This window comes from Cervus elaphus, chromosome 18 (assembly GCF_910594005.1).
Source record: "Cervus elaphus chromosome 18, mCerEla1.1, whole genome shotgun sequence".
NCBI classification, from domain to species: Eukaryota; Metazoa; Chordata; class Mammalia; order Artiodactyla; family Cervidae; genus Cervus; species Cervus elaphus.
The window spans coordinates 53252498-53279096 of record NC_057832.1 but is presented as its reverse complement, the minus strand read 5'-3'; the positions used below and the strand labels follow the sequence as shown (position 1 = coordinate 53279096).

General features: G+C 38.6%; 1 protein-coding gene across 4 annotated transcripts in view; it reads left to right on the top strand.

The window, feature by feature from the left end:
* RELN (reelin) overlaps nt 1-26599 on the top strand; it is a 527544-nt gene that overhangs the window by 450692 nt on the left and 50253 nt on the right. For all 4 annotated transcript variants that reach the window (XM_043872741.1, XM_043872740.1, XM_043872739.1 and 1 more), the window contains 8 exons: nt 400-571; nt 673-775; nt 2490-2719; nt 10521-10741; nt 13113-13260; nt 15541-15799; nt 16663-16912; nt 20942-21110. In XM_043872741.1, the coding sequence (XP_043728676.1) occupies nt 400-571; nt 673-775; nt 2490-2719; nt 10521-10741; nt 13113-13260; nt 15541-15799; nt 16663-16912; nt 20942-21110 (1552 nt within the window). The remainder of the gene's footprint in view (nt 1-399; nt 572-672; nt 776-2489; nt 2720-10520; nt 10742-13112; nt 13261-15540; nt 15800-16662; nt 16913-20941; nt 21111-26599) is intronic.

Here is a 26599-nt window from a genome sequence, read left to right as displayed (position 1 = left end):
AACTCATTTCTAAATCCACAGGCTGACCATCCATGCTCATATATTCAGGCATGTTACAGATTCTCCTAAACCATGAAAGCATGACTCAAAGCCCACGCTTGCTGCTGGAGGGTCCATGGTACCATAGCACTGCTGTGACAGGAAGGGAAGCAAACCCTTACCAGTCTTCTGAAATTAGTGAGGCTCTTTCATGCAGTGTCAACTTAAAAGGATTGAAAGCGTAATTTTTTCCACACTTTAATCTGATAACACAGTATTGTATAGTTTGTGCTTCTTTGTCTAGGAGGCATATGTTTAAACCAATAGTTACTGAGTTCCTTCTGTCCTTTCTTCCTTTGAGCAAAAATGTTCATCCAGTTTTCACCTTTGAAAAACTTGCTTTATCCAAAAATGCCATAGGTAAGAAAGAAGAAATCTGGATTGTTGATGACTTCATCATTGATGGAAATAATTTAAACAACCCTGTGATGCTTCTGGATACTTTTGATTTTGGGCCCAGAGAAGACAATTGGTTTTTCTATCCTGGTGGTAACATTGGTCTTTATTGCCCATATTCTTCCAAAGGAGCACCGTAAGTATTTAATTGAAAAGTTAAAAATAAAGCCACTGCTCTATAGAGATCACAGTGAGCTTTTGCCTAAATGGATTCCTTGTTGTTTTCTTGTGTAACAGTGAGGAAGATTCAGCTATGGTGTTTGTTTCCAATGAAGTTGGTGAGCATTCCATTACTACTCGTGACCTGAATGTGAATGAGAACACCATCATACAATTTGAGGTACTTGACTTTGTTCTATTAGTAATGCTTTAAATTTTATCTTGAACAAAATCTAGGAACGAGGAGGAAAATCTCAGATGATTTCATGCATTATGACTTTCCATTTTTGTGCAAGGACAAAAGAGGTTTTACATCATAATTCATTTTTATTAGCAGAATGTATTGTCCTACCAAAGTGTATTTCTGAATTTTTAGTCCTTTATTTATGACATAATTTCCTCACCTACTACAATGAGAAATTGTCAAAATAAATTATTTCAAACATTATAAAAATGAAAAGGACGATACTATTCTAGTGTTATTTTCACAATGTTTATGTGTTACTTAAGATCCGGGTTAGTGTGATTATAGTCTATACCGGGCCAGCACTTTTGTTTAATATTTATCATGATGTCATGAATTTTACAGATAAAATAATGCTTACTATTTTTTTAAATTTCTGTATATTTCATTACTCTTCATGGACTCCTTATATTTTTCAAGACAGAAATTAAAAATGTATGGAAGAAAAATTTTTATATATTTTAAAAACTTAGATAAAATCAGCAGAACCAAAGATACATTGTGCTAAGATTCAATAGTCTTAACTTCTGAAGATACTTGTTTCGTGATTGAAACCTATACTAATCATTGGACAGGCTTAAATTAGTGCCTAATTGTGTCAACAAAATTTTTAATATTTGCTCTAGATTAATTGTATCCTCTAAATTAGAGTTGTTTTCTTTCATCTTAAAATCAGAGACCAAATGATGGCCTTAGTGGAGAAATTATTCTCTATTTTAAGCTTTCTGTTATATTTTCTAATTTTTTTAAGTTATTTATATAACCTTATTTTATATTTTCTATTATTTATGCTTTAAATGTTAATAAAAAGTAATACCTGTGGCCCTTTCAAGAGTTCTGTTATCAAAAGAATCTAGGTAGAAACAAATGCCTGTCGTTGAAAAGTTTACTCATCAGAATAGTTTACCCATCAAAAGAAAAGAGGAGTAACGTCAACAACAACAAAAATTATAGAAATATATCCAGTTGCTATGACAGCAAGAAAATGTTAATCCCAATTGGAAGAGGGAAGTCTTTTTCATGAAAAGAATCACATGCATTTGTTTAAGTTTTAGTTTAATTCACTTGAAAGCATGAAAAAGGAATGAGATGATTGTGTCCCTAATGTTAAAAAGTCCTTTCTGAGAATGTTCTCACTATGCCAGGGAAATGGTGACAACAATTTTATTTCATTCTGTTTTAATATTGAAAAACACATACTGAAGATTCTCCATGTGCAAAACTTGGGATTGTTTGAAGGTGTCACAAGACGAAAAGTAGAAGGTCTTCCCATCCAGCAGTCTGAAAAAAAGCTAATGGTTAAAATTAAAGAAACAATCTTTTCACTACAGTTTGTATGGCTTGGCAATGAATGTGGGCTAAAGGTAAATTTTGGAATTCCATGCCAGTCTCTGCCTTATTCACTTCCTAGCTTTTTATAAAAATGAAGGAAAATAAATTTTTCATGAGGCCCTTTGAGGTTCTTTATGAAAAAGTATTATTTAAAGGTAATATGCAATATTACTCAGGCAAAACAGAATTTCATGCTGTTAAATATTTCAGCAAGACAGTTCCCAGGAAAATGGACCCTCGAGAAAATAATGAAGTGGGGAATCATTTCAAGGCTTGTTGCTCTGAGGTAATTTGTATCATTTTTTTCTTCTTCGTCAAGATCAATGTCGGATGCTCAACTGATAGCTCCTCTGCTGATCCGGTCAGACTGGAATTTTCCAGGGACTTCGGGGCAACCTGGCACCTGCTGCTCCCCCTCTGCTCCCACAGCAGCGGCCACGTCAGCTCCTTGTGCTCCACCGAGCACCACCCGAGCAGCACCTACTATGCGGGGACCACCCAGGGCTGGAGGAGGGAGGTGGTGCACTTCGGGAAGCTGCACCTTTGTGGGTAAGGGCCTGCTGCTTCCAGTCGTGTTTTTCTCATTTCACAGTTTTCTTCATGATGTCATGGTTGACTTGCCACTTTATCAGGGAAATGTCTACCTTACATTTCTTCCTCAGCTCTCCACTGAAAGCAGATCAGTGGGTGTTTAAAGCATAGGACACTGAGCTGACATGCTACTAATTTATGGTTTGAGTGTGTGTGCGTGCTCAGTTCTGTCCAACTCGTTGCGACTACATGGGCTGTAGCCCTCCAGACTCCTCTTTCCATAGAATTTTCTGGGCAAGAATACTGGGGTGGGTTGCCATTTCCTACTCCAGGGGTCCTCCCAACCCAGGGATCAAACCCATGTCTCCCGTATTTCTTGCATTGGCAGGTGGATTCTTTTACCACTGAGCCTCCTGGGGAGCTAAAGAACACTTGGCTTGAAGATAGATTTAAAAGCGCACACGGTGGGCAGCACCCTGTGCTGGGGTTCATATCTACATGGGTCTTTATTAGATCAATTAAGAAGCAACAGAAATATAGTTTTCCCTCAGAGTTATAATCTGTCCCCCACCTCACAATTTAAATGCAGTTAGAAGTTTTACTTTCAAATATCTACTTATATCTTTTGTGCAAGGAGAGGGCACATGTGGAGGGTGGAAGCCCGCAGAATATTCCAGGTATTTCATAAATATATATATATGTGTGTATATATATATATATATATATATACACACACACACGCACATAAGCACTCTTCCCCGGGTATTTCTATTTTTTCAACCTCTCTCAGTATTCTTGTTACATATATATGACTCTTCCGTTGAAAAGTTATTTGGAAGTAAAGAACTTCAATTCCAATAAATATGAAATGAAAAGTATAGTTCATAAAATAAAACTAATAATATAGGTGAGCAAAGAGGAAAAAGTCAACAAAGCAGCCTACTTCAGAATTTGTCTTTTCCCTCAGAATAAACAAGTTACTCTTTCAGGGTATTTAAAAAAAAAAAAACACACACTAATATTATACTTTCAAGATGGGGATAGATTTACATTGCCCATGTGAAACTCAGCATAATTAGAAGTCTCAAGTCTTCAAGCGAAACTGCTAATACCTAGTACTTTTCTAAAAGGGTGAAAGTGAATCTTCAAAAGTCTTCATTCTCTTTGAACATAAATCCATTCACTCCTCATGATACCATCAGCAAAATTTTTGTAATTTGATTGCTAAGGACTCTAATTTTGTACTATTGAGTATATCATCTATTAATTCTTACTGTTACACCAGGATACTGTTCTAATTATTCGAAAATCTAATTGTTTTTTAAAAAGAAGCATTACTAAGTAAAACATCCTCAAGATTCTTTAGAAGTGATAGTCGAGGAAGCAAGGAGACTCTCTGAAGACCATAAGAATAGACAGAGCTGATGACTCAGTCAGCAGCACAACCAGAAAGCTGCTATTAGGGTGTATGGAGATGGGGTGTGAACCTGTCTATATAAGAATTAGCAAAATAAATAAATAAATAAAATAAAATAAATTAAAAAAAAAGAATTAGCAGGGGGAAATAGCTCAGGAAAAAACTTTTTATACAAAATCAATTGTGTTATTTAGGATTATGTTTTTATTATATGTTGCAAGAAGTATAAAGAGGCTTACCAAAAGCAGTGGAAGAACTTATTAGAAATGTACTAGGAAAAGCATGGACTCCACTGAGAAAGTGTGAGGACATCAGCATGAGGAATTTGTGATCCTTTTTATCATGCTAATAGTAACATCACTCGTCAAACTCCAGCTCTCATTTTCTAGAATTCTCAATTCTACATTTCTACAAAAGAAAATCTGAGCCAGTCAGCTATGACCAAAAGGCCAAGAGCTGCAACAGAGGGATAGATGCCCAAAGTCCATGTTTATGGGCAGTACTACTGCTGTTTAGTCGCTAAGTCATGTCTGACTCTTTTGCAACCCAATAGATTGTAGCCCTCCAGCTCCTCTGTCCATGGGATTTCCCAGGCAAGAATACTGGAGTGGGTTGCCATTTCCTTCTCCAGGAGATTTTCCCCTCCCAGGAACTGAACCCACGTCTCTTACATTGTAGGCGGATTCCTTACCACTGAGCCACCTGGGAAGCCCTTATGGGCAGTGTAGACAGGGGAAAATGGTTGGATAGCCAATCACTTTAGCACCTATGACCAATACCATGGTCATTATGGTATTGTGAAAAGCTCCAGGTTTTCTTTTTAGTGGACTGTTAATTTCTTCCAATGGCTCAGGTAAGAATTAGGTTAAATAGAAAACAACCATAAAGATAGGGTGAAAGCCATGAGTTTAGATTGTCTTAACAACTGAGACATGCTTCCGAAAGTTCCTACATGAAAATAATCCATTTTAAAGGCGTATGAAATAAAATCACTGCCAACCAGAGGTACTGAATGAAGCTCCCCACCCCAGGACAGTGTTCCAGGGTCCCAGAGCCTGCATCACTACCTGCTGATTTTGCCCACCGGGCTGTGCTTATACATGAGGCAGGGTGATATAATTTAAGCAAGAGAAATGCAGACATCTATATTTTTACCTACTGATATTGGGATTTAGTTTAAAATATGCCTCTTTTAATTATAAAAGGTACAGAACTTAACCATCTTGTTCTTTGTATTCTATGTGATTTTCATTTCTCCGAAAAGAAAGTAAAATGTGTTAAGGAGGCATGCCAGCTCTTACAGTGGTATGAACTTACCTTTCAAACTGCCTTCAACTGTTTCTGCAAAGAGAAGAATTTGCCTTAGAAGTGTTGTCTAGTCCTTGTTTCAGGAAAACAATTAGCACTCTTCTTAAAACCCACACAGGCATGAATTGCTGGAAGGCGAAAGTTAAATTTTCTCCAATTCAGTGAACCATTCCTTGGTTTGTATTCAGCATGGTACATAATAACGGCACAAATGCTAGATGCTAAGAAAAATATATTACCCGTGTTTAAACTGCCCTTTTATGTGCACTCACAGGACACTAGATACCAAAAAAAACTATACTAAATGTTTCAGGTGCAGAAATGGCATTTTTGCCATTTCAAATGTCAATTCACATTTGAAGCGTTAAGCTTCCATCACATTTTATTCACATCACCCTTGTGTCTTTTTCATTTGGAGTCTTTTTGTCTTTGAAACTTTCTAATTGCTTTTGCTTTATACAGTTTCATAATGAGTCAACCAAAAACCCTATTTAATGAAAGCACTGCTGTGTGCTTGAAATTTAAAGTTTACATTAAAAAACAGATCCTTTGAATACCACTAGCTTGGGAGAACAGACACTGACATACACCAGGGAGGGTGGCAGTGAGAAATTTTCAGAATAAGATTTCAGCAGATGGGGAACCACAGTGAAACCAGACCCTTCAGCCCATTTATCATAGTGCTTGCAGTTTCTGTGTCAAGACAGGTGAACAATAATAAATATCCAACCAAGGTGGTTCATTTGTATTCAGAACGTTTGAATAAATAAGAAGTTCAAAAAAATCCATGTAGGCTTTTGTTCAAAGGAAAACTCCAACCATTTCCCTCAGCTCAGCAGTCTGAAAGTTCAAAAGGTAGGAAGTGCTTCTTGCCAAGACTAAACTCTGACAGGCATTAGATAATAAAATTTAATTATGAACTGGCATTTTGGGGGCACCTTAATATAGTTGGACTCTTGATATGAACAATGAAATTAGGGTTAAAATTATATGTGAGAACTTGACTCTGTCTGCTTTACTACCTACTAAACTTTAGAAGTATAATAAATGTTTCTGATACTGACTTCTAATTTCTGTTCTCAAAAAATTATTCTGAATTTTGTTTCTATATAATAGAAAATTGGGCCAATTCATAGGGTACTAATATAAGTGCACTGGGTTGGAAAGATCCCCTGGAGAAGAAAATGGCAACCCACTCCAGTATACTTGCCTTGAAAATCCCATGGACAGGGGAGTCTGGTAGGCTACAGTCCATAGGGTCGCAAAGAGTCAGGCACTACAGAGCAGCTAACACTTGTGACTTGTGTCAGTTCAGTTCAGTTCAGTCACTCAGTCGTGTCTGACTGTTTGTGACCCCATGAACAACAGCACACCAGGCCTCCCTGTCCATTACCAACTCCCGGAGCTTACTCAAACTTGTGTCCATCGAGTGGTGATGCCATCCAACCACCTCATCCTCTGTCATCCCCTTCTCCTCCTGCCCTCAATCTTTCCAAGCATCCGGGTTTTTTCAAATGAGTCAGTTCTTCACATCAGGTGGCCAAAGTATTGGAGTTTCAGCTTCAACATCAGTCTTCCAATGAACACCCAGGACTGATCTTTAGGAATGACTGGTTGGATCACCTTGCAGTCCAAGGGACTCTCAAGAGTCTTCTCCAACACCATAGTTCAAAAGCATCAATTCTTCGGCACTCAGCTTTCTTTATAGTCCAACTCTCACATCCATACATGACCACTGGAAAAACCATAGCCTTGACTAGACGGACCTTTGTTGGCAAAATATTGTCTCTGCTTTTTGATATGCTATCTAGGTTGGTCATAGCTTTTCTTCCAAGGAATAAACGTCTTTTAATTTCATGGCTGCAATCACCATCTGCAGTGATTTTGGAGTCTAGAAAAATAAAGTCAGCCACTGTTTCCACTGTTTCCCCATCTATTTGCCATGAGGTGATGGGACCGGATGCCATGATCTTAGTTTTCTGAATGTTGAGGTTTAAGCCAACTTTTTCAGTCTGCTCTTTCACTTTCATCAAGAGGCTCTTTAGTTCTTCACTTTCTGCCATAAGGATGGTGTCGTCTGCATATCTGAGGTTATTGATATTTCTCCCGGCAGTCTCGATTCCAGCTTGTGCTTCTTCCAGCCCAGCGTTTCTCATGATGTACTCTGCATATAAGTTAAATAAACAGAGTGACAATATACAGCCTTGACATACTCCTTTTCCTATTTGGAAGCAATCTGTTGTTCCATGTGCAGTTCTAGCTGTTGCTTACTGATCTGCATACAGGTTTCTCAAGAGGCAGGTCAGATGGTCTGCTTTCAACAAAAAGAAATGCAAAAAAGCAAAATGACTGTCTGAGGAGGCCTTACAAATAGCTGTGAAAAGAAGAGAAGCCAAAAGCAAAGGAGAAAAGGAAAGATATACCCATTTGAATGCACAGTTCCAAAGAATAGCAAGGAGAGATAAGAAAGCCTTCCTCAGTGATCAATGCAAAAAAAAAAATAGAGGAAAACAATAGAATGGGAAAGACTAGAGATCTCTTCAAGAAAATTGGAGATACCAAGAGAACATTTCATGCAAAGATGGGCTCAATAAAGGACCGAAATGGTATGGACCTAACAGAAGCAGAAGATGTTAAGAAGAGGTGGCAAGAATACACAGAACTGTACAAAAAAGATCTTCACAACCCAGATATTCACAGTGGTGTGATCACTCACCTAGAGCCAGACCTCCTGGAATGTGAAGTCAAATGGGCCTTAGTAAGCATCACTACGAACAAAGCTAGTGGAGGTGATGGAATTCCAGTTGAGCTATTTCAAATCCTAAAAGATGATGCTGCGAAAGTGCTGCACTCAATGTGCCAGCAAATTTGGAAAACTCAGCAGTGGCCACAGGACTGGAAAAGGTCAGTTTTCATTCCAATCCCAAAGAAAGGCAATGCCAAAGAATGCTGAAACTATGCACAATTGCACTGATCTCACATGCTAGTAAAGTAATGCTCGAAATTCTCCTGGCCAGGCTTCAGCAGTACGTGAACTGTGAACTTCCAGATGTTCAAGCTGGTTTTGGAAAAGGCAGAGGAACCAGAGATCAAATTGCCAACATCTGCTGGATCATCGAAAAAGCAAGAGAGTTCCAGAAAAACATCTATTTCTGCTTTATGTACTATGCCAAAGCCTTTGACTGTGTGGATCACAATAAACTGTGGAAAATTCTGAAAGAGATGGGAGTGATTTGTGTGACCATCTCTATAAGTAGCTCCTCTGAAAAAAGACTATCTTCTTTGAACTGAGTTTTATACATAATAAAATATACTCAATTTTTATATTTCTGGCCTGCTACCTAAATAGATAGATTATTTCTAAGGAGTTTATTATCTTCAGCAATATGATAGGACAATCATCTTACAAGTAAAAAGCAAAATTACTTTTCATTTAAAGAGAAATTAAGAAATAAGAGACATTTAATTAAAAATAAACTTGACTTTGTCATTCATCTCTTTAAAATAATCTTTTGAGGTTCTCTGTTGCCAAACAGGACAAAATCCAAAACACCCTAGTATGACTCTTAAGGCTTTCCACAAAAAGTGATGTTCAAGAAACACTAACTGAGCATCTGCTATGTGTGAAACACTGCACTAGGCACAAAAGAGTTTGCAAAAAAGAAACAAGTATGGGTATTGGTCTCTGGGATTCATAGCCAAAAAGGGAAATAGGTGTGCTTTTAAATACTCACAGCTGTGATAGCTATAATAATGGAACTTCCATCAAAATTATGGAAGAGAGAGAAATTAAAGGACTAGTTATTTACTGTATTACCAAGCAAATTTACTACCATCCTATCCAAAACAAATATTCAAGCAAATATTTGTACACAAATATTCATAAAAGCACTATTCACAGTAGCCAAAAAGTGGAAACAAACAAATGTCTATCAGTTGATCAGTGACTAAATAATTTGATTTAGCCATACAATGTAATATTATTCAGTCATAAAAAGAAAATAATTCTGATACCTGCTACAGCATGGATGAACCCTGAAAACCTTATGACAGGGGATTAAAGCCAGACAGTAAAGGTCACATGGTGTATGATTCCATTTATATGTAATATCTAGAATAGGTAAATCCACTGAGACAGGAAATAGCTTAGTGGTTTTCAGGGACTGGGTATAGGGGAGAATCAAAAGTGACTGCTATTAGGCGCAGGATTTCCTTTAGCATGAATAAAATGTCTTGGAATGTGATGGAGGTTATGACAAGCTAACAAAGTGGATGTACTAAACACTGCCAAACTGTACACTTTAAGTAGTTATTTATTACTTTTATATTATGAGAATTTTAAGTTCATTTAAAAAAGATTAGTTATACAGAGCCTGTACGCTAAGTTACTTCAGTTGTGTCTGACTTTGCCAGCCCATGGACAGTAGCCTGCCAGAGTCCTCTGTCCTTGAAATTCTCCAGGCAAGAATCCTGGAGTGGGTTGCCACTCCCTTCTCCAGGGGATCTTCCTGACCCAGGGATCAACCCCAGGTCTCCTGCATTGCAGGCAGATTCTCTACCATCTGAGCCACAGAGGGAAGCCTATACAGAGCTTGTGTGTGTGTTAGTCGCTCAGACGTGTCCAATTCTTTGTGACCCTATGGACTGTAGCTCACCAGGCTCCTCTGTCCATGGGATCCTCCAGGCAAGAATACTGGAGTGGGTTGCTGTGCCCTTCTCCAAGGAATCATCCTGACCCAGGGATCGAACCCAGGTCTCCGGCATTCCAGGAAGATTCTTTACCATTTGAGCTGGGAAGCCCCATAGATAATGTTTAATGGAAAATGCCTCACCAATAAAGTGTTGGAAAAGATACAAACCCAGGTGGAGTTTTGAGAGTGATACTATTGGGAAAGGCTTGTAGAAAGAGGAACTTTATTGGCAACATCCTGGAGGTTGAGGAATGTCATTTGTGGTCTTGAAATATTGAACCTTGTTTTCTACTTGAGTGTGGTACAGAGGTGGTAACTGCCCACTGCTCGCCGATCAGATGTGCTTACTTTGAAGATATTGTTCTGTTGGTTAGCCTTTGAAAGACTTGTATCTCTTTTCCAGATCTGTGCGTTTCAGATGGTACCAAGGGTTTTATTCCGCTGGCTCACAGCCAGTGACGTGGGCCATTGATAATGTCTATATTGGTCCACAATGTGAAGAGATGTGTAACGGACATGGGAGTTGTATCAATGGAACCAAGTGTATATGTGATCCTGGTTATTCAGGTCCAACCTGTAAAATAAGCACCAAAAATCCTGATTTTCTCAAGGATGATTTTGAAGGTAATCTTTTCTTATGAAACCTATATAACTTTGTGAAAGAATTTACACATTAAGCACAGTTTGTGTGTGCTGTCACTTCACTCGTGTCTGATTCTTTGTGACCTTATGGACTGTAGCCCACCAGGCTTCTCTGTCCATGGGATTCTCCAGGCAAGAATACTGGAGTGGGTAGCCATTCCCTTCTCCAGGGGATCTTCCAGCTCAGGGAGTGAACCCAGGTCTCCTGCATTGCAAGCAGATTCTTTACCATCTGAGCCACCAGGGAAGCCTTGCTTTTTTTGTTTGTTTGTTTATAACTTATTTAAAGCCTTGCTTTTAACTGTGCTCCTCAAGATTTCATCCTTGACCATATTGTCTTCTGATGTGGTACACTCTGCCTTTCAGGCTTTCCTGGTGGCTCAGACAGTAAAGAATCTGCCTGTAATGCAGGACACTCGGGTTTGATCCCTGGGTCCAGAAGATCCCCTGGAGAAGGAAATGGCAACCCACTCCAGTGTTCTTGCCTGGAGAATCCCATGGGCAGAGGAGCCTGAAGGGCTACAGTCCACGGAGTCACAAAGAGTCAGACATGACTGAGCAATTCACACACACACACAATTTATAATATAAAAGTAATCATTAGTGAAAATCGCTCAGTTGTGTCCAACTCTTTGCAACCCCATGGACTATAGTCCATGGAATTCTCCAGGCCAGAATGCTGGAGTGGGTATCCTATCTCTTCTCCAGTGGATCTTCCCAACTCAGAAATCAAACCAGGGTCTTCTGCCTTGCAGGCAGATTCTTTACCAGATGAGCTACTAAGTTTCACCATAATATTTCATTATTTTTCATTACATTTGGAACCACCCGTACCTTTGTTTAGGTCTGAACTTCATAGGATTCCATTTTTGAAACAAAATCAGTAAGAGTGAACAAGACCATAATTAAGAAAAAGCAAGGCTCTTTTCGCCCCATTTTCTATCATATGTAATTTCTAATCAATGATAATTTTGGAAAATATCTATATAGAGAGTCAATCTTGGATGACAATGTAGAAAAACCTATACTATAATGATTGAAATTATTCACAATTATATATGCATCAGATATGCACTCTGATAAAATTGGGAAAACGTTCTCATGAGAGAAAGTCTTAAATGTGATAGCTATCTGTGTTAGAATGGTGGTGGTGGTTTAGCCACCAAGTCACGTCCAACTCTTTGCAACCCTATAGACTGGGGCCTGCCAGGCTCCTCTGTCCATGGGATTTCCCAAGCAAGAATACTGGAGTGGGTTGCCATTTCCTTCCCCAGAGGATCTGCCCGCCCCAGGGATCAAACCCACATCTTCTACATTGCAGACAGATTCTTTACCACTGAGCCATCAGGGAAGTCCATATCTAGGTTAGAAAAATAGGATTGATTTTTTTTCTTTTTCCCAAGTTGCCTGTGAATGTTTTGCAATGTATCTATGGCTTCAAGATATACTTTAAAGTTAGGTTTAGGTATATCAATACAATGGAATAATATTTAGTTATAAAAAGGAATGAAATACTGATTCATGCTGTAGTATAGATGAATCTTGAAAGCATTATGCTAAGTAGAAGAAGTCAAACGCATGTCATATTTTTATGAAGCACTCAAAACAGGCAAATCCATAAAGACAGAAAGAAGATTAATGGTTGCCAGGGGGGTGGGTGAGGGGAAAATGGAGATCAACTGCTTGCTGGGTACAAGATTTCCTTTATGGGTAATGAAAATTCTGGAGCTAGCTAGTAGTGATGGTTGCACAACATTATGAATGTACTAAATGTCATTGAATCATTCATTTTAAAATGGTTAAATGGCAAAACTAATGTATTATGCCTTTTACCACAATCGAAAAAGGTGAATAACTGAAGAGATTGGTGAGTTGGTTTCAAAAGACATTATTTAATAGGAAATATTAAATTACACTGAAATTTCTCACACTAAAACTGTAGCTTTTAAAATACTATATAACACTGGCCTGATACTGTCCTCTTAGTAGCAAGGACACAGTAAAGAAGTCAGTGGAAAGGTCTCATTACCCTTCTTTAATTCTGGACTGATGCACTCTGACCAGCCAGTGTCTGTTTTTGCAGAGGAGCAGAATGGAGAGAACAGTTTGGCTGGACCATAGATACTAGGGAAAGGCCACCTTCCTTTGTCCTGTGGACCCTTAAATTATACAGCCAACGTTAAACAATTCACACAAGCTAAAATGTTGAAAAGACCTCTTATCCTCCAAATCTATGACTTCAATATTTGTGACTTCATATTTTAAAACTACACAAAGCATTTGGCATATTCTTTTAAAAAATATATGGCTATATTTGGGGTCATAGGTAAACCACATTTTCCATTCTTTTCAGGTCAGCTAGAATCTGATAGATTCTTATTAATGAGTGGTGGAAAGCCATCTCGGAAGTGTGGAATCCTTTCCAGTGGAAACAACCTCTTTTTCAATGAAGATGGCTTACGCATGTTGATGACACGAGATCTGGATTTATCACATGCTAGGTAATCATTTTTAAATGCTGTTGAAGAACTACCTTGTAATGTAAAGTAGCAGAATGTAATCAAGTTAAAAAGAAGCAGGGATCTCAAGGACAAGGCCTCCCATTGGAAATGCTATGCTTCTGGCTTGCCAAAGACTCCAGTAAGACACAGTTTACACAATTTTCATTCTAAAACTGAGAGAGATCATGCAATAACTGGATCAGAACTGAAACGGAGCTAAACAGAAAGAGGCTAATATCTGGTTTTCTACTAGGTGGTGACCAGGAAATGACAGTGTTTACCTTGCTTTAACTTTAAGAACATAATCTTTATCCACCTTCTACAGAATACTTTTTATTAGCACCTTGTCTATGTAGAAATTATTTACCATGCTCAGGAGAAAGCTTAATTGAAATTCAATGTGCTCACAGATTATTCACCATTAATTTTATATCCATTAACAATTTAAGAACATCTAAAGTGTAGGCTTGTTGTTTATAAGCATTTCTTTCCAATGATTTGCTCATATATTCGAGTCACTCATTTTCTAATTTAAGCACAGTCACTCAGAAGCAAACATTTTAAACTGGCTCTGAGGATTATGTCCTGTCAAGATGTGTATCCCTTGATCATTTGATGAGCCAAACACTTAGCCAGGAAAATAAAAAATACAGTTTAACATGTATAAAATGGAACCCTGACCTATTTTTGCAAGTGAATAAAGAAATCATGTTCTATCTTTTGAAATATTTCAGAGTATCTTAAAATATATTTTAACATTTCCTCCTCTTTCTCTTAAGTTGTTTCACTTATTGAATTATAAGTTTGATCATGCTTCATATAAAATATAATCCTATCTATAAGAATAATTTTACAGTTACAGAAAGCAAGATTTTATTTATCTCCATCCTATTTTAATGCATATGGTTTAACTTGCTGCTCTTTATCTAAGAATTATCACTGGCAACTGAATTCTCTAATTTAGAAATTATTAGGCTTTTCTAAATAATTCTTACATGGTTTATCCATAACTAAATTAATATAAACATTTCCCCAATACAAGTAGACAATATACTAAAAGTGTTTCTCTGTAAACAATTGTTTGTTTGTTTGTTTGTTTTTTTACAATTGTTTTTATAGGTAAAACCTTTACAAGGCAGTAACCATGTATTTTTTCCATTAATCCAATGTTAAAAACCCCATTATTTAATCTCATCTCAGTAGCATGCTGTGTAGGATTTGCATACATTGACCTCAAAATGCTCCATGTAAATTCCCAGTTTTCTCAGGGTTATAAGGTAAATGAATGTCCTGATAGTGGGTATGGGGGAGGGGAGGAATCCATGAAGAATGCATGATTTTATATATGGAACTGATAACTTTTATTATATGCCCCAATATATTTCTTATGTTTGACATGCATTCATAATTGGGTGTGTGTATTGGGTTACATATGAAATGTATTCTGCATTACCAGCTAGCACAGTGGCCAGACCAGGAACCAACAGCTCTCCTGCCAAAGATAACATGTGAGCTGGTTTTCCTTGGTAGCCCAGCTGCCGCTCTGTCCACCTCCCTGCCAGCTGGGAAGGCTGCCACTGGCTGACCGCCACATCTTTCGATGGCCAGTATCATCCGTCCCAGATGCAGCAAGAGTCAGAGGCTGGCACAGTCCACCATCCACACCGCCACACACTCCTGCTCCCCTGCTCCTGGCACAAAAGACAGAGAAGAGACTCAGGCTTAACACACCTCTTCCAAAAAATGTCTGGCCTTTCACAAAGAGGTGCTAAAACTGGTGAATTTAAAAGTGTCTCACAAAACCAATAATACGAGATCTGAAAAGTTACTGGTGAAAGCTGGGAATGGATGATTTTGTGGATAAATGACATAAACTACATTAATTGCATTCTTTCAGTTTCAGATTCTAAAGACAAGGATACAGATTTATCTTAGATAGATAGCAATACACACTCCCAAACTTGGACAGCCTTTGGACTGCTCCCATCTTCTTGAAGAATAGCCAGAGGGCACGATAAATGCTCAAATCCCTCAGACACTCACTTGTTGGTGGCGGGGCGGGGGGGGGCGGCGGCAGTGGAGGGATACCAAATATCATTATGGGTACAGAGTAGCCTTTTTCAGACTTCACATTTTACTAACTCCCTTTCACATTTAAAAGGGAAGTCAGACTTTGGAACAGTTACTTTGAATGTTCATTAAATCATCGTATTCATTAAAGCTATGAGCTCCCCCTGTTGCCCTGTGCACTTGTCTACAGTAAAATTTTACTTGTGTCAGATTTGTGCAGTTCTTCATGAGACTGGGATGTGGTAAAGGTGTTCCAGATCCCAGGAGCCAACCTGTGCTTCTGCAGTATTCTCTCAATGGTGGCCTCTCGTGGAGTCTCCTTCAAGAGTTCCTTTTCAGCAACTCCAGTAATGTGGGCAGATACATCGCCCTGGAGATACCTCTGAAAGCCCGTTCTGCTTCTGCTCGCCTCCGCTGGTGGCAACCATCTGAAAATGGGCACTTCTACAGTCCGTGGGTTATCGACCAGGTCAGTCCCTTCAAGATTAACTATTATAATTTTGTCATCTGCGCTGAATGTGGCTTTAGAAAGCAGTTAGGCCAACCCCTCGCTCAGTAGAGGAGGTCCAGGACCCACAAGCTGGGTGACTTACCCAAGGGCATGTTGCTAGATTAGATATGGCATTTAGCTTCCTTTCATTCTCTAGTTCCTCAAATGCCTGAGCCTATAAAAATGAATGACACAACAGAAGGCCCAGGTCCTGCTCATAGAGGATTCTGCCATATGGTTAGAGGGACTTTATTAAGCGTGATTCAGGGCTATAATTCTCTGAAAGGAAAATGTGCAAATTAGCATTTGTGCCACATACAGTAGTTCCCAAATCCTCTTTCCTAACCTTTGAAGAAAAAAATAAATAAATCTCCCTAACATCCTTATGAACAGTTCTAAAGGATCTTCATACATCATAAAATGCATATCCAATAGAACTCAAAGAACCTGTTAACAAACAGTAGAATCCCTGCAAAGAATTGGAACTGAAATGCCTTAGGGTATGACTGTCCTTAAATAGAAATTTTACTTGGAAAAAAATCAGATATAACCAAATTTTGCATTCCCAGCTTGGGTGCATGTAGTTTCCAAAGGCACAGTTTGGCCCATGAAGACTGTGAATGATTTTGTCAGTCTTTCAATTTGTTTCTGTAGCTTCTTGCCAGATGGGCAAGCAGACCACATAAACAGGAGCATTCTGAAAGGCCTCCTAACATTATGCTTGCTGAATTATGCCAGTTCTGAGCAATCTGACAGATAAAAACCAAAAAAAAAAAAATGACTGAACTTACTCATGTCTCAAAACCAAATTGAAAAGTTGTTCTTTAAAAAATATATTTCAGATCCTCATTGGAGGAAATATTTCTGGCAATACAGTCTTGGAGGATGATTTCACAACTCTGGATAGTAGGAAGTGGCTGCTTCACCCCGGAGGCACCAAGATGCCTGTGTGCGGCTCTACAGGTGATGCCCTTGTCTTCATTGAAAAGGCCAGCACCCGTTATGTGGTCACCACGGACATTGCTGTGAATGAGGATTCCTTCCTACAGATAGACTTTGCTGCCTCCTGCTCGGTCACAGATTCTTGTTATGGTGAGTGTTACCTTTCCAGGTGGAGGAACAAACATGTACAAATGGGCGTCCATGACTGCCACAGTCAAAGGACTGAGCTATACCTCCAAGAAGTCTGGAAGTAAAACACAAGTGCACCTTCAGTCAAACCACAACTGCATTTTTAATAATGTTGTGGGTAATTGGAGTTTTGTAAGCTTATTTTTTAAAGCCTCAGAATGTAAACTTATTTTAAGTATATGTTCGTGAAGACTTCTTTTATATATGTGATACCCAAAGATTTGTATCATTTTATAACTCCAGATTTTTTAAATTTATTTTTTAATTGAAGGATACATGTTTTACAGAATTGTGTTGGTTTCTGCCAAACATCAACATGAATCAGTATACATATGTCCCTCCCTCTTGAACCTCCCTGCCACCTCCCTCCACATCCCACCTCTCTAGGTTGTTACAGAGCACCAGTGTGAGTTCCCTGAGTCATATAGCAAATTCCCATTGGCTATCTATTTAACATGTGATAATGTGAGTTTCCTTGTTACTCTCTCCCCCTGGTGGCTCAGACAGTAAACAATCTACCTGCAGTGCAGGAGACCCGGGTTCGATCCCTGGGTCGGGAAGATCTCCTGGAGAAGGGAATGGCAACCCACTCCAGTATTCTTGCCTGGAGAATTCCATGGACAGAGGAGCCTGGAGGGCTATCATAGTCCTTGGAGTCACAAGGAGTCATACACGATGTGAGCGACTAACTCTCTCTACATTTTCTCTCCATACATCCCAAACTCTCCTTCCTAAATCCAGATTTTTAAGGTGTCGTATTTACAGAATAAAAGAGTCTTATCACATAAGGAACGTCAGAGTCAGCAATAGGATTTACACACACAGGGTTTTACATGTGTTTTAAGTCATGGGGCTTTAGATTAGTCCAGTTATTGTCTCCTTTCCGTTCCCCAGGATTCATGAAATTTTGTTGTTACCATTTTGCCTAATACTTTCTGCCATTGTGGATCATAGTATAGTCTAAACCACTCTGACTGTGACTAGTTTTCATCTTCTAGGTTGTGCACCTACACACATACCTTACACACACACACACACACACACACATACACATACACGGACCTATCTTAAGAGCAATAAATGCTGCCATCATTGCATAATCGGACACTTCACTGGAATTTGCAGATCCATCAATATTCTGGGGACTTCCTAGTCTTTCACCACCCTGTATCACTGTTCTTCCAAGAGATCTAAACTAGAATGTTCAAAAGGGCCTTGTTCTATTTTAGATTATTGGGGGCTAAAATCTGGAGAACTTTGTTACTTCCAAGGTCCTACAAAATCCAGATTTTTCATATTTCCATTAGGCTGAACTTAATGGACAGATCTTAGGGAAAAGCTCAGAACTGCTCTTTCTACCTTGGACTCAGTCAGCATAAACTAGTCAGTAGAGATGGAACTTGAAAAAGTATAAGGTATATAGCCTGTCTTCACGAGGTGCAGTCTAATTGAGGGGTGCTTCAGAAAGTTAAAGTCCAATAAATGACTAAATCAAGTGCTTGATGGAGTGGTACTAATTTAGCAAAACTGTAATGAGAGTTCAGCCAGGGGAGAGATAACCAATGGATGGCCAATCCCAGAAGTTTGGGAAGTTTCACAAAGAAACTAAGTCTCAAGGGAGCATTGATAGTTGGAGTAAATTTGAAGGGTGAGTGAGGAAGAAGAAGATACCCTAAGCTGGTCTGATAGCATAATGTGGGAGTTCTCTTGGTCCATGGGGATACTATGAGCAGACCAGCCTGAATAGACAATATTTCCATCTAATGGAGGAGGGCAGAGTGCTAACTTTGAAAACACAAAGGGACTTTTGGGTCCTAGATACCTACTCACTGTCCATAGACACAATCAATGAGAAACCACAGAGGTAAGTTATGACATGGCCAGCTAGCCTGCAGCAGAACCAGGACTGAGACTCTGCCCGTCTAAGCCCAGTCACGTGTATTTTCTACTGTAGAGTAGGGCGACTTCTTGAGAAAGATTGAACTGAATAAAAAAATAAAAGAGGAAAGTGGCTAATCTTTGTTGGCAGCAAATTAAGAAGGGCATTAAAAGGCAAGCATAGGAATTTGTGCTTGACAAAGTCATGAATAAGAGGGCATGAGTGCAGGGGAGTAGTATGGTGGATTTTAAGGAGATTAGCCCAGGAACCAATGAAGGTGGGTAAAGAAGAATCCTGGCAAAGAAGTGTCGGTGGATATCTCTGTAGGAGGTGATGAAAACTTGCACTACTTGCCATGAAGAGAAACAGAAGAAATAAAACTAGTATGAGACACTAAAGACCAAAAGGAAAGCAGTAGCAGACCTCAAAACCAGGTGACATATTGAACATAAAGGGTAAAGAAGAAAGAAGTAAATTTTCTAAAATAATTTCTAAATTTTAAACCCAGAAAACTAATGCAGGAGCATTGTCACTGAGAGAATTTGGTAGTTAAGAAGAGGTGTTTACATGTATACCTATTGCTGATTCATGTTGATGTGTGGCAGAAACTAACACAATTTTGCAAAGCAGTTAGCCTCCAATTTCAAATAAATAAAGAAGAGATGTATATTTGTGAGAGAAAATGAGTTTTTATTTAGTTTGGTGAAAATAGTTTGAGGTAGAGATACCCTTTAATTAAATGTGGAGGGCTTACAAAGTAGAAAACAGGAACTTTGTACTGTCCATCGCAACATGCCAGCATCCAGCACAATGCCAGGCTGAACAAATTTGCTGAATGAATAAAACCAACTTTGAGATGCAAAATTGTGATATCTGGGCACAGAAATAATAGTTGAAGCCCAAGGAGGGTATGTGTAGAATAGAAGGCCAGAGATGGAGTCTGGAAAGATTCCCATAGCTGGGCTAGTTAGCAGAGAAGTCAGAGGGAAATAAGACAGGAGATTCAGAATAATGTCTTGCAAAAGAAAGGGACATTTCAAGAATCAGGGAGCCATCAATAATGTCTAGTGCTGAAGGGAGGACAAGAACAATGAATAGTGAGACAGGCCATTGTATTTAACTAAAAAGGCCACCAGGAGCCTTAGAGCAGTGAGTGGTACCACGCTGGCTGCACAGGAAAGTGCCCCCAGGGAACTTTAAAGCTCCCAACATCATGGCCTGCCCCACAAGAGTGAAATCCCAATCTCTGCAGATGCGACTCTGACATTGGTAGTTTCTAAATGTACCCGGGTGATTTCATTGTGTAACCAAGACTGAGAATCATGGTCTCAGAGAAGGCAATTTCAATAGGGAGGTGTGATCTGAAGTAGTTTAAAATGTCTTAAGAAGGGACTAAAAAAAAAAAAAAAAAAAAAAGAAGGGACTAGAGAGAGAAATATAAAACATATTTTATTCTCATGAACAAAACTTTATTATTTTTTTTCCATTTATTTTTATTAGTTAGAGGCTAATAGTATATAGAGCATAGGTTGAATGTTTTGGAGGAAGAGAAAGGAAAAAAAGAAATCTCTTTCCGTAGACCCACAGCCTGATTCCCCATTTGGGCATGAATTTCATGACTTTCAGCTACTACTTTTACTTCTCTGATTTCCCAGTATATTCCATAACACAACAAAGCAAGGCTATATAAGAGTATAAAAGAGATTTTTCAATTTCTTAGGAGTTTCTCCTAATCAAGAGAAAATTTGGCACAAGTTGGTCGGGATCCCTATAGAATGGTTAAATTTTGAAAAGTCTGCTCAATTTTTTTTAACTATTTAAAAAGGAACCATTATAACATACAGTTGCTATGCTCTGTATTTATATGTTGACCTTTAAATAAACAGAAAAAGTATACTATAGTTATTGTAATATGTAAGTGATATCTAATTTATATATTTGTATAACATATGTCCTATAACTATTAGATTAATAAACATATCAATTTTGACTGTTACTATGATTGCTTTAACTGTATATAAAACAATAAATTAAAACATATGAAAACGTAAGTAATCATGGTTCCTGGGTCTTCAGATATGTATTTCTAACCAGAATAATGCCTGTTTCAGCTATTGAATTGGAATACTCGATAGATCTTGGATTGTCCTGGCATCCATTGATAAGGGACTGTTTGCCTACCAATGTTGAATGCAGTCGCTATCACCTGCAGCGCATCCTGGTGTCAGATACTTTCAACAAGTGGACCAGAATCACTGTGCCTCTCCCGCCTTACACCAGGTATGAATGTTTCTGCATGTAGTGAACCCAAATGTGATATAATTTGCATGTGCAATTTCAGCACAGCAAGATTAAATGTTATGTGAGATCTTGTTATGTGTTGATGATATTGCCATGCATGAATTTATTAAAGTGCTGTAAATATGTAAAAAAGAAATCAGTTTTTATGGTGACATTGTTCTGTGTTTTCCCCAAATCCAGGTCTTCCTGACTTTTGTCTCTAGTATATTTTTCAAATGGTATATGAAAGAAAACAGTGGCCAGATCAGTAAGCTTCTCTAATTTATTATGCCAAGAACAAGTTCATTACGCCAAGAACAAGTCTTAATGGATTTAAACGGAGTCTATGTTCTGTCAGTTAGACTGCTGTAAATGTAGCAGTGAGTGGTATCATATTAAATGGATGTAGCACATAAATGTGTACTAAAATTACTGTTTACTTTTGAAATTTTGTTGTGAGCAGTATCTTGAGAATTATCACCTGGAGCATTCTTTTATGTGAAAAACAATTGTGAATGCTTCTTCCTTGTGTCCTTAAGAAATGACAGTATCTTATAAAACTGAGTGGTAGATGCTGGTAAAAAAGTTGTCTAAACTATCTGTATATTCACTTTTATGGTGGAGAAAAAGCAGAGAATTCACCTTGCCTGGTGGGATAGTGTTACGTGCCTCTCTGTCTTTTCACCATCTAAGTAGAAAGATAATCAGTTGCTACCTTTAAGAAAGAAGCAAAGCAACCAATGCAGTCCATGGAATAGGAGTTATAGTCTGGGCTCATTATCATTCTCTCTCTTCCACAAATGAAGAAAGAATAAATCTTCCTAGCAAATGATCGTAAAATTCGGCCATTCATCTAGGGCATAAGTTTTCCTGGGATTTTCATAAATGGGATGGTTTCAGTTACTAACAGCCCAGGGCTCCTCTACAATTGCTGGCTCAGGGGTACAAGACTATATTAACTGTCAGCAGAGTTGCCAAGTTTAAATGAGATACGTGAGATTTAGTTGCTCATTAAAGGTATTGCCATGCATGAATTATTAAGGCAATCTTAATAAGTAAAATAGAAAAAAAAAAACTTCCATTAAGGCAGTAGTCTTTTAAGTCATTATGAATTCTGTGAATTATTACCCAGCTACTTGGTAGCATTTTGCAAATAAATGACATTCTAAAATAAACTGCAGCTCATCATTATACCCTTGAGTCTTTTATGTAAAAGTGATTAATCCTCATCTTTTAATCTATCTTTGTCTTTTGCACATACTCATAACATTTTTGACCCTTTCAAATGATATTTGAAAAATCTGATGAGCAGCCATTTCATCTTGTTATCATATTGAGAATATGCAGTTTGTTTATTATATTACCCTCCAAACTCATGTTGTACAATGGTCTTAAAGGCAACACTGGTTTATAATAAGGCCCTCTGGGTAATTCAGAAAGAAATGTGCATGGATGGAACCCAAGCCAGAACCCCTTCTGGTCATGCTCTGCACTATGCCAAAGATCAATTAGAACAAGAGCCAGACTCAGAACACTTTGTCTCAAGCTTGTCAGTGTACCTTATCGGCTCTTACATACAGTTGCTTTTTAAATATGGTGCTTTCTTATTTTGAGTTGAACTGCCTCAACATCTGCCAGATACTGGGAGTTCAATGTTTATGATGCCCCTCAGGACAGGATTGAGGATTTTAGTTTGTAGTTCTTCGCTATAAACAGACATGATGCTAACGACTTAAAGTCACGTGCTAAGTGGGGATTAAGAGTGACTGTGACAATGTGCCAGCTGTAGGTTTGCTCACTCACTTGTCATGTGACCACAAATCTCGGATACCGTTGTTGTTGGCACAGTGGTAGAAAGAGTCAGCTGAGGTCGGTGTCCACAAATTGACATCAAACCATTAGCCAAACTGAAGTGACTAGTAGTCATCAGTAGTGATTATTCAGTCATTAAGTCAGTCATTAAGCATGTATTTTTAAAGTATTTAATCATAAGCTAGGTCTGTGTGAGGGGCTGAACTTAGCCCTGCCTCAAGGAACTTTTAGTCCAGTGGGGGAAAGAAACCAATGGTAATCAGAGAAGTAAATACGAAGTTCAACTCATAAGTGATGGAGGAGCCTTGCAAGGTGCTAAGAGATTATACATTATAGAGAGGTTTGTGTGAATCAAGAAGGTCAAGGAACACTTTCTTGAGAAAATTATAATTGCAGTAAGAGTGAAGGAAGGATAAGTGTAAATAGGAGAAGAGTAAAGAGAAGTGTGGCCTCGCGTGCTGTGGTTCACGGGGTCGCAAAGAGCTGGACACGACTGAGTGACTGAACTGAACTGAACTGAAAGAGAAGTGTTCCAGGTAACGAAAACAGCCAGTAGTGGGAAGAATCAGGCATGTTTGAGATGCTGAAAGAATGAATCAGACAGCAAGAGAGAAAGTGGGGTGAGGTGTAAGATGATGTCAGATCACAAAGAGCATTGTTGGTTGTACTAAAGTTTTAGGGGTTTGTTATATGAAAGCTGGAAGCCTGATAAAGTGCTTTGGGATTCAGAGACATAATCAGATTTGCATTTAGAAAAGCTTATTCTAACTGGAGAACAAGTTGAGGAGGATAAGAGTGGAAGTAGATGTAAGGATTCTCTTAAAGAGATATGGTAGCTTGGACTAAGATGTGGTAGACATGAAAAGAAGGGAATAAATTCAAGAGAAATAGTGGCAGTAAAATTGACTGGGCTTAATGATGAAAGGACATAGGACTGTGAGGGAAAGAGGAATGCAGAAGATGATTTCCTGGTCTCTGAGTTGGAAAACCAAACTAATGCTGGTGCTTTTCATTAGGAAGGGAACAGTAAGATTAAATACAAGATGACATCACAGTGCACTCCAAACATTACTCTGTTAAAACCTAAATGAATTGGGGTTGATAGATCATAATCTCTAATCCTCCCCATATACACTGATAAAGTTAGGTCTTCATGAAAGGGAAAAAAAGAAAAAAAGACTGAAAAGCATTGTGGTTTAGTGCAGGGCTCCCACTTTTCAGCCCTGTCATCTTCTAAGTAAGTCATTTCATGTCCCTAAGTTTCAGTTTCCTCATCTGAAAAATGAAGACTTTTTACCATATTAAAAGCTCATAAATGTGCATGGTAATGTTTGGGACATTGTAAACATTTACTGAAATGTAAGTCACTTTTACTTTTATGAGTTAACCACATAAGTACATGTGTTAACCATATCTCAGGTTTATTACCAGACTTCAGTCAGACTGAGAAGTCTTTCTCATTTAGCTTAACAAAGTGAGCCCATAGTAATGGTAGGACACTACCTTAAGATTCTGCCCTGGAGGAGGTTACAACCTGATTATGGGAAAATAAATAGCTTAAAACTCATACATACTGAATATAATTTAAAGCCTCACTGAGAAATGGTCTGAAAATGCTATAGGTATTAAGTATTGAGAGACAGTGTTAAATGCCAGAGTTAGAGAGGGTTTTGTAGAAAAGATGGGCCCTGGCCTCAGAGAATGGCTAGGATTTAGGAGGGTAAGGAAAAGAACTTCCTAAATTAGGGGAAGAGCATGAACATGTGAGCCTGGGATAAGCACAGAGGTTGCTGATTAAAGAGGGAGCTCATATCTAAAGCTGCGGGACATTGTTTGTTAGTAAAGTTGGGTTAACTTACAGTAAGCGCTAAAGCGAGGCAAGGGGCTTCCTGGGTGGCGCTAGTGGTAAAGAATCCACCTGGCAATGTAGGGGATGTAAGAGACACCAGAAGATCCCCTGGAAGATCAACCCCTGGAAGATCCCCTGGCATGGCAACCCACTCCAGTACTCGTATCTGGTTCCCATGGACAGGAAGCCTGGCAGGCTGCAGTCCATATGGTCACACAGAGTCAGATGCAACTTGGCACACATGCAAAGCAAGGCAAAGGAGTTTAGACTTGTGGGGAAAATGAACCATGGTGAGTTCTGAGCTGAGATTATTCTTCCAAGAAAAAAAAATGGGAAAATAGAGAGACTCAAGTAAGAGAAGGACAAAGGCATTGTGATAATGATGATGCATAGATAACAAGAGTCTGGGCTACAGCTAACATGAGAGTGATGAAGCAGATTATACAGGACATTTCAAAGAAAGAATTGGTAAAACTCAGTCATTAACTTCTTCATTGCATATGTCAAAAGATGACTGTAAAGTTTGAAGCCTGTGAAAATTGTGAGAAAGAGAGGAGTGAGCTAAAGCTGATTCCAAGAGGGGCAGTATGGCAGATTTAATCAAATGATGCTGAATTAAATGTGATGGAAATATCCTTTTGACAGAGCTATGAAGACTGGAGCCCAAGGGAAGATAATAAACCTTGGAGACATGAGCATAGAGGTCATAGGAAATGCTATAAAACTGCTATAAAGCCCTCCAGAGGAGAGTATTTAAAAAGAAAAGATCCCTAAATTTAATAGCAGAATGAGTGGAAATAGCTATTAGAGGAACCAGAAGGATTCAGTCAGGGAAGTAGGAGAATCAGAAGAACATGGTATCCAAAAGCCAAGCGAGACTAGAATATCAAGCAGGAAGAGATGATCATCAGTGACAAATGCTACAGTGAGTTAAGAAGCAAATTTCACGGTAAATTTACTAGAGTTTTTCAATAAGGACATAGTCAGTGACCTTCAAAAGAATAGTTTCAGTGAGATACTGGAAATGAATACAGCTTGTCTGGTGCCAGAGCCCATGGGCTTAACCTATCGTACTGTATTAGCACTACATCTTTCTTGCTCGCCTATGAGTATGGTCCTAGAAGATATAGGCAGCGAGGATGCCAGGAGTTCTTGAGAACGACTGAAAAAGTAGGAAAATGCTGAAATTAATTTTGTATCCCCTAATCTGAATCTGCCTCCTCCTCTTTAGTAACCCCAGACCTAAAAATAACAGGTAGCTCAAGTGGCATCATAGGTTCTTGAAATGTCATCTGAGAACTAGGGTGAGTCAGTGGAAGGGCAGGTAACCTAAATCCACCTAGAAAGTTGGGGAAGGGGAGCTGCCACAGGAAGGCTCAGGTGTGACTTGGCTATTTTAAGTCACAGTTTGAAGATGATCCATCCCCTTCTACTGGCCCTAATGACCTGACTGATACCACTGTCTTTAAAGATTAACTATTACACTTTTGAAGCCAGGTGGTTTTAGTCACAGCATGGAATGTTCTTAATGTGTGCCGGAGGATTAAAGGAATGGTGATAAGCTCAAGAAGGGGCAAAAAGACTGTGGAAGGACTGGAGCAGTGAAATGGGGTTGGAGGAGTCTATACTTTTTGCAGGTAAACAAATTTAAAGAGGCGACGTATTTTTCAGTGGCACTTCCACCTACTGTATCTGCAAAGAAAATATCTTATTCTAAGAAAATCAGATAACTAAGCATGATGTTTATTGGGTTCATCATGAAAAAATATTCAAGGAAATTACAAGTTCATTTTTTTAAAAAGAAATTATTTAAACTTTCTCTGATACT